Raw genomic sequence first — 9,409 nt, 5'->3', positions numbered from 1 at the left:
ACTTTCAAAACCGGTTTTAAGGTCTCGTCAATTTAAAGCCAATGATATGATGACTTTTAACAACCCCTTATTGCTTCAACTTCTTTAATTCAAAAACCCAAACCCCTATCACAACCTTCCGATTGCAATAAAAATTCCTGTTTTCAACACGTATCCAAACACAGAATCTGTTCATGTTTACACTTTAATTGCATAAATAAACGCGGGCTCAACTTGCAATTTAAACCACACAAAAAGGTTCAAATCGCTTCAATTCGAACCGCGGAGCCTAAATTCCCCAAACACAGCCCTAAAAAGCCATAAATCACACCTATTGACCACTCGTTTGTTTCATAACTTTGAATTACTGTCGAAACATTTTTACTATAATGTTTTTCGTCACAAAATTTAAATTTCCGTTGGAAATTTTTCTCTTCAAATCAATTAATCAAACGGGCCCTGAGAAACTTCAAAACAAAAAAAAAAAGGATTAAGATCATCACCTGTACTGAACCCCGGTCTTAATCCCGAGAGACATGTCGACGCTCCCGACGGCCTCGAGAAACGCAAAGTACTTGGCCGGGTCTTCGAGCAAGTAGCGGAAGGGCCTGATCCCGGTCTCCCTGACAAGGCCGTGGAGCTGCCTCATACAGAGCTCCCGGTGATCGTCCTTCGAGATCTCGATCGGCGTCTGCAGCTCCGGCCTCGCGCTGAAATACTCGAAAACTCGCTGCTGAATGTCCCTGTGCTTGCCTCTCATGTACTTCGACAGCGCCGCCGTCTCCACGCTCAGCCTCGGCACCCCCCTGCTGCATTCCACCATTCGGAGCTGCTCTCCGTCACCGGAGAGGAGAGCCATTCCTCGGCCAGGGGAGAGGTGGAGCGCAAGCCGTTCGATTCGCCGAGCGATCGGCTGGAATTGGTCCTCGGCCGTGCGATCTTGATCGGGGGTTAGCATTTTTTTAGAGAGAGAGACGACGCTGAGGATTTGAAGGAAGGTGGTGGGAGATTTGAATACGGAAATACGCTTCTACTACTTCATTTTTAATGAAGTTTTACTTATACGGAACAGGTGATGACGTGCCTGTGAGTTTGGGTGACGTGGCGTTGTGTGATTGGTCGGGAGTTTGGCAGTTAGTTTTGGCGCGTCTTCCAATATTAATGGGATATGTTTCGACAAGGTTTCGGATCAGATTATGATGTGTGTCACGTCATATGTTCCTGTCTAACGATTTTTTTTATTTTTAATTTTAACGAAAACGAAACCCAAAAACTTTGTGTCAAAACTGGACTTGTTCTTTTTAGGCCCTTTTTATTTAGTCGATTTAAGTTTATAATTTGAGTTTTACTATAGTAAAAAATTTTTAAAAATAGTTACATTTAATTTTTTTACTACAGTAAAAAATTCTCACACAAAATCACATCTCAACTCGAATTATAAACTCGAATCAGCGAAGTGAACGGGTTAAAGTATAATTTTTAAATTGAATTTGAGTTAAAACTTAAGTTTATGTTTGGTTATGTACATTTAAGTTATGATTTAAGATAAGAATCTTTTTGAGTTTGTATTTGAGTGAGTCAAAACTTGTATTTATATAGTATTTTAATAAAAACTCAATGCTGATGAAAAATTTTAATAGGGTATATGGGTCGGGTTTTATTCGTCTTTTCATTGTCAACGCATAGAAAAAAAATCATCTCAATCAGAATTAAAACGAAAAAGTTATAGCATTTTTAAGAATATAAAAAATATTGTTCATTAATTTGAGTTCGAGTTTCTGAACTCGAGTTGAAAGGGAAACTTAAACTCGAGTTTTAGTCCTAAACTCGAGTTTGAACTCGAGTTTAAACTCGAGTTGAAAGGGAAACTTGAACTCGAGTTTAGGACTAAAACTCAGTTTAAAAAAAACATAAACTCGAATAAAGTTGTAACTCAAGTTACATTTTTTTAACCGTTCACTTCGTCGATTCGAGTTTTGCTACAGTAAAAAGCTCTCAGAAACAGTCACATCTAACTTTTTTGTTATAGTAAAAAGCTCTCACATAACATCACATCTTAACTCGAATTAAATATTTGAATCAGAGAACTAAACGGACCTTAAATTTTTCACTCAAAAGAATAAGCCTACTAGAATAAAATAGTCCCTATAAATAAACAGAAAAAGTGGGGGAAATTATGGGCAATGGCCAATGGGAAAGCTTACTACCCGTAAACAAATTTTTTTTTTTGTTTAATTATAGAAACAAATTTGGTTTTATTGTCGTGAGATGAGCCATGAGACACGACGAAAAAGGACGAACAATATACGCCGACTTATTTTGTTTAGGATGAGGTTTGTGTCATTTGCCAAGTAGGACGGTTGCTCATCGAATTTAAAGTATGGATGAGATTATTGTTTGATTTAACGCTTTGTTGGACGTGTTAATCTTCACTTAACCTACTCTGTAGAGATTGTGTTTGCGAGAGAAATTGAGTCACCTTATAATACACACGCTGATTATTAGTCTATTTATATTTATCAATCATTCATCTTTTCTACCGTTTTGTTTTGCTAGTGATGAGGAACTTTACTCTTGTTAGTATTTTGATATTTTAACTTGTGAATTTTTCTCCTTTTATTCACAATAACGGTAGTTCTTATCTCGATTGGTTTAGATAATTATTTTTTTCATCTGCAAGATGTTTCTTTGCGGTTTTTGTCTAGCCTTCGTGCTATGGATTTCTCGACATCGGTTGATCAGATTATTGCCATCGACTATAGAGAATATGTCAAAGAGCCATATGTATGCTCGATTTTTTATATACCTCTTTGAGTGATTTCTATTTCTCGAGTTGGGTACACAATATTTTTTCTTGAGCTTCATTCGAGTTTACTAATAAAACCAGTTATATGTGATGCCATGTTTCCTATAGCAGGGACTATGTGTATGGATTGGTGTTTGATTATCCATTTTAAAAATTATATATATACACACACTTATTTGTGATCTAATAAACTCCTTCTACACCTATTTTCTTTTACATCAAGATAGCACTTTATATATATACACACACTTATTTGTGATCTAATAAACTCCTTCTACACCTATTTTCTTTTATATAACACGGGATTGAACCCGTAATATCCCAGCTCTCATCCCACTTGAACCTCCTAGTGCCACTAGACAAGCGGTCTTAGCATTCTAAAACTATTTTAATAATTATTTCATTATTAAAATTACTTTGAAGGATTGGTTGCAAGTATTGCTCAACCATAATTACAAAATGAAGAGTTCAAATAGCTCTTTTAAAGTTCAAAAGGGTATTGATTAGTGAAAAATTGGAGACCGGTTTCTCAATAAAATTGAATCACGCACTGTGAGTAAAATGCATGTCAGAGGCCCCAAAACAAGAACTACCTGAGTACATCAAGAAATGAGCTCACAGGAGGCTCTATGGAGAGTCCCCAAAGATCAAAAGAAACAACCGATGGAATAGGGATCACGACAAAGTAACGCAAGCCATCGACCAAAAACAAACAGACAATATAATAAAGAATAAACTTTACAGATTGGACATGATAAAAGATAAGGAGATCACTTCTGTTATTACAAACACAAAGCAAAGACTGAAAACAAAAATAAACCCAGACATGCGAAAGTAAAAAAAATGTCATTATTGAACACTAAAAAGCACAAATGACGAGAGGCGTCAGCCTCGTGCGAAACGCGAAAGATAGCACTTTAATCTCCAAAGACTAATGCTGAGAGAGGATGAAACATCGGAGCCGAAGTTGCCAAGGGGAGAGGATGGATGCTGGAAGACGAGCAGCCACCACCACTAAACAAACCGGACTACTCATTATCAGATCTGACATTGTCAAACATACTCCCACCAAGACCCACACCACCGGCAGCCGTGACATCAACATCTGACCAATCCCACGAGACCGTGAAAACCCCAAAGAATCACATCAACACATTACTTTAAGGATAAAAAAATTATACCTTCTTAAATACATCAATTATTTAATATTGTAATCATTTTAAGAACATCAATAACATCTCTTCTACACAAGGCTGGCTAAACACTCTTGGAGGCCTTAGGCGAAAAACTATTTACGGCTTAAAAGAAATACAATTTTGCATAGATGATTTTCTAATACAGTTTACAACTAAAAAGATGCCTTTATATATATATATATATATATATATATAATTTACACAGATAGTTTCTCAAATAAGTGACACTTTGATTTTTAAACTTTTTGTTTTAATAAAATGACCCTCAATCTTTTTAAAAAGTGATAATTTAATATTTTTTTGTTAAATTTCGTTAAATTTTGAACAGAACATGTCACTGATTCATCATCTACTTTTTTTAATAAAATGACTTAAATGCCCGTCAGAAAAACCTCCTTCTTCTCCCTTTTTCCCTAAATTTCATCTCCAAATCCAAGAAATTGAAGCTGTAAATCCCTCCCTTGAAGAGCACCAACCGGTTCCTCTCCGTCTCCATCGGTTCACCGGTAATGTTGTCCTTAAGCGACGACGTTCTGGCCTCCGCCGCACTGGCACCGACCACGGCTCGGCTCGTTGCAACCGGTTTCGACGCCTTCGCTGATTGCAGCCGCTCGCGCCGCCGGAAGCAGAGGATGAGGCGAAGGACGACGAGAATGTGGCCGAAACTCGCTCCCAGAACGATCCCGATGATCGCGCCGGTAGAGAGCTTATTCAATTTCGTCTTGACCGGAATCAATGGAGGCGTTCCGACAGGCGATTCGGCCGGAGCCGGGAAGAATGGATTGTGTTGGAGATACTCGGAAGCTTGCCAGAGAAGCCGTTGTTCTCCAAGAAAAGTCCAGTCAAGTGCGTCAGATTGTTGACGGTGAATGAAATCGCGCCAGTAAAGTTGTTGGAGGAGAGATCCGAGGTGACCTTTCATTTTAATTGTTAGAGAGAGATTGAATACCCAATGGAGTAATACTCGGCAGCGACGATGGCGGTAGGATAAGCTCTCATAGATCGGCCAGAGACTTGCATAATTTTGTTTGTCATATTGGGTAATCTAGGAATGTGTTCTAGGGTTTCATTTTAATTGATTGTCAAAGGTTTCCATGTTTTCGTTGAATGAGTGAAAATCCTGCAGAAGAACCAGTTGCAAAACCAGTCTCCACCTCCCACGACCGGACCTCCCTCGACGGCTTCTCCGGCTGCCCCTCCGCCCTCCAGTTCGCCTCCCGTTGGGGATTAATGGAGATGATCGTGATGTTCAGCAGAAAAGGATAATTTTTCTAGCGGCATCATGTGACATGTTTGTTAAAAATTTAACGAAAATGACTAAACTGTCATTTTTAAAAGTGATTGAGGATCGTTTTGTGAAAAAAAAGTTTATAGATGAAACTATCATTTACTAAAGAATTTGGAGACCATATATGCAAATTACCTAATGTGTATCTCATGTTAGATTCATGTTTTATATATATATATATTTATATATATTACTATCTTTTGCACTTAAATTTGACAATTTCATAAGAAAAATTATGTAATAAGAACATGCTATAGATTTTAAGAAGGAAAAAAATTAATAAATTGAGAATATTGTAACTTTAAAAAAAAATCAATCCCAAATTCCTCTACTTCTTAAACTCTTCAAAACATGATCTTAATTTTTTTTAGAGTAAAAGTGAGGAATTGAGAAGTACTAAATAGGAATAAGACGTTAAGAGAACACATAAACAATAAGGTATTAAGAGAGAATGACATGTGATTTAATGACAATAATGTATGAGAAGAGACATTCCTTAAAAAAATAAAGGATTAATTACAAAAACTCATTATGAACTATACCAATTTATAATATTTTGTCATTCAATTTTTGAAACCTAACATCTATTTTTCTGAACAATAAAATATTAATAAAAAAACTCCACGTGTTAGGTTTTTTTTTTAACAAAAATTGACATTTAATTATTTTAAGATATTTTAATAATTTTATGATTTAAAATTTAGTTTGAATTTAAAACTAATTAAATTTAAAATTTTATTTATGATACATCAAGATTGAATGTAAGTTAAAAAGTTTAAGAATCTTTTTTTTTATAGAATAAAAAAATTTACAAAGTTGTATTTTTGACTATTTAACTTAGTTTAAATTTAAATTGGACGTCAAAAAGAAATATGATGACAAAAAGTTGTAATAAAAACTAGGAAAATAAACAATTATTTAAAGATAAATAATGAGTGATGTGTTTTGAGTTTTGACGAGAAAAATAGTAGTTAATAATTTGTACCATGGTCCATGTGTGATATTTTAACGAGCCAATTAATCACGATTGGAAAATAAAAATAAAAATAAAAATTATCAATAAAAAGTCCACATAAATGGGACCCACACATCAAACGGACTGACAGACCACCATTCTACAGTTACCAATGGAGTTCATGACTGACGCTAGATCGCTCCTCGTTTACAGTGTGTTTGGTGTTTGGTAGGATAGAAAAGTAAGAGAAAAAAAAATATAGAAAATATTTTAGAAAGTAAAATAGAATTTTAGTTTGTTGAGTAAAGAGAAAATGATGAACGAAAGAAAATAAAAATTTATAAAGCCATCAGTTTTTAATCCTTTTAATTTTGAAAAGAAAAGAAAAGATAAAAAGTTTGACAAATAAATAGTATAAAATAGTAATTTTAACGTTCATTATTTATCATATTTTTATTTGTATTAAGATATTATTGTAAAATGCTTAATATTTATCATTTTCTTTTTATTTTTATTTTTTTTTTATCAAACAACATGAGAGAAACAACCTCTCTTTCGGGGGATAAGGCCGCGTACATATGAGATTGAGCTTTTTTCTGAACCTGTCATAGTACAGGAGCCTCTTTGACCTTAGGGTCCGCCTTTTAAACAACATGAGAGAAAATTTTAATTCTACTATTTTATTTCATTTACCTAGTTATTTTACTTCTAATTTTTCCTATTTTTTATTCATCCTACTAAACATAGTATTGGTGAGGTAGTTAGCTTTGATACTAAAAAAAAAAGAAGATAAGCCTTTTGTTATGTTTCTTAGCGTGAACCATCATAACTAAACTGTTGTTTTTGAGTTGCATTATTATACGATGAAACAATAGAAATCTTTTAAGTGGTTGTTTGATGCCTTTATTACAGCAATGTTAGCTTCCTAATGGCCAGAGAGACTTATCATCGTTTTGGTGTTTTGGCATATATAACAATACAGCAAAAAGACTTAGTTGGGTTTTTCGGTGTTTTTTTTCGGGATTTTACTAGAGATTTTAGTAGTTGCATAAATGATTATGAAGAAGAGGGTGATATTTTTAAGCTTGGGAGCATATGCTTAAAAAAATATAATCTTAAGGATAATGATTGGTTAATATGAATGTTTTATTTAAGAGAGAAATGGGCTTTAGTCTATGGCAAGGAGACCTTTTGTGCAAACATGACAATTACCAAGAGAAGTTAAAGTGTGAATAATGCCATAAAAGAATATCTTAATCATTAACACGATCTAAAAAGTTTTTTTTTTTTTTTTTTTAATAAGTTCAAAGAATTGAGGATTGTCGTTATGAAGTGTCAAAAGGTGGATTTGATAGCATCTCAAAGTATTTTGTCATTATCATTTACAATGTGTACAGATTAAGGTCTTGTTTACTTCGCGGATTTGAGTTTTCAATTCGAGTTGAGATGTGATATTTTCTGAGAACTTTTCACTGTAGTAAAAAAAGTTAGATGTGACATTTTCTGAGAGCTTTTTACTGTATAAACTTAAAACTAAAAACTCAAATCGGTGAAATGAACGAGACATAAATATTTTATTTTATTATTTATGATGGGCCAATAAATGAAATAAAAATGCCCTACAAATATAAATAAGTTATGGTCCCTAATCTAACCATATCGTATTGTTATTGGAAGACTAATAATCCCGTTTTTGCTTCTTAATAAATTTAGGTATGTCTTTTTTTTATCAAATTTCTCGATGATTTAACTTGTGATCTTCATATGGTGAATAAAGTATTTATCACCTCTTACAATTTTTTTAAATGTCGTATGAGAGCAAGAATCACATTAAATTATTGAGAAATATTTTCTCATCTTTTTCGTTGATGTATGAAGTTCGGCCATATATATATTTTAGTTTGTGTCGTTCGTATATATGAATCTCGACAATATATCGCAATCTCTGTTTTGATGTTTTCGTTGATATATAACACTTGAAACTAGTGCATTGGCAATTAGATAGATTAGAATCATGGTTCAAGGAATTAATCTTTACATGAACTTTAGAGGAAGTTCTAAAGCTTGGATCCCCTTGAAGATTCACCTACGTTCAAGGGTGGATAAATATTTTGGACTGATATGGTCATTCTAACGTTGGAGCTAGAAAGCTTAGCTTCGACCTGCGAGGTTGTTTGGTAAAGGTTTATGAAAAATGATATTTATTCTTATGGGAATAAAATTTTGTACTCATAAAGTTGTGCGTCCTATTAGGTTGTTCCTACCTACTCGCCTAACGGAACCCATCTTATATGAGTAACGAGATTTTAATCCTATAAAAATGATTAGAGGTGCTCAAGATTTATTCACCATTATGAATTTTTAATTTGTACCAAAATGCTGTTTTCAACTATCAACATATCTTGTTTTGAGTTGCACAAATACATGTGGTTGATCATTAGCTACGACAGTGAGCTAGCCTCATACAATACCTGTTCAAGATGATGAGAACAGGTGACTCTGAAAGTTTTTCAACTACTAGTCGCCCAATAAGTGACCATTGGTCGCCCAATGGGTGACTTTAGTGAGTTGCGCCGATCACTCAGGAATTTGGAAATTTGTGGCTACAAATTTCCAAACAGTGTTTTTGTCATTGTAGAAAAATAAGATGAAAGATTAAGGCATCGTTCATTTCGTCGATTCGAGTTTTGCTATAATAAAAAGCTCTCATAAACAATCACATTTAACTTTTTTACTACAGTAAAAAGTTATTATATAAAGTCACATCTCAACTCGAATTAAAAACTCGAATCAACGAACTGAAGGGACCCTAAAATAAAACATAAATAGAAGAAACTTTAAAATTATAAAGATGAATATTCTATATATCGTATTTCTTGTCCTTTAACGCAATTAATAATGTACACTTTGGATCATCTGATCATATTAGAGCCCGTTTGGTTAGATGATTCGTTCTCTGATTCGAATCATGGTTCGCTACAGTATTTTCTCTCACAAAAAACACATGTAAATTGAAAATAGTTCTAATCTCATGGTTCTAATCTATGAACCAAACGGGCTCATCGTTTGCATGTAAATTTAGCAAAAAAAAAGAATCATAACACTTTGGCGCTTCAAAGTTGCCAACATATTCTTTTATATATAATTTTTAATCATAAACTTTGAAGACTATAATTCTCTTTCCC

The 9,409-nt window shown here is 33.9% G+C and overlaps 1 protein-coding gene across 1 annotated transcript; it reads right to left on the bottom strand.

Moving 5' to 3' along the window:
* Positions 1 to 478: 478 nt before the first annotated feature.
* On the bottom strand, positions 479 to 937 carry LOC21385549 (acyl-coenzyme A oxidase, peroxisomal). The gene has a single exon (XM_010095031.1). The coding sequence runs from the start codon at positions 935 to 937 to the stop codon at positions 479 to 481; it is 459 nt and encodes a 152-aa protein (XP_010093333.1).
* Between the last annotated feature and the right edge of the window lie 8,472 nt (positions 938 to 9,409).

This window comes from Morus notabilis, unplaced genomic scaffold (genome assembly GCF_000414095.1).
Source record: "Morus notabilis unplaced genomic scaffold, ASM41409v2 Scaffold1643, whole genome shotgun sequence".
NCBI lineage: Eukaryota > Viridiplantae > Streptophyta > Magnoliopsida > Rosales > Moraceae > Morus > Morus notabilis.
This window is presented reverse-complemented; position numbering and strand designations above follow the sequence as displayed.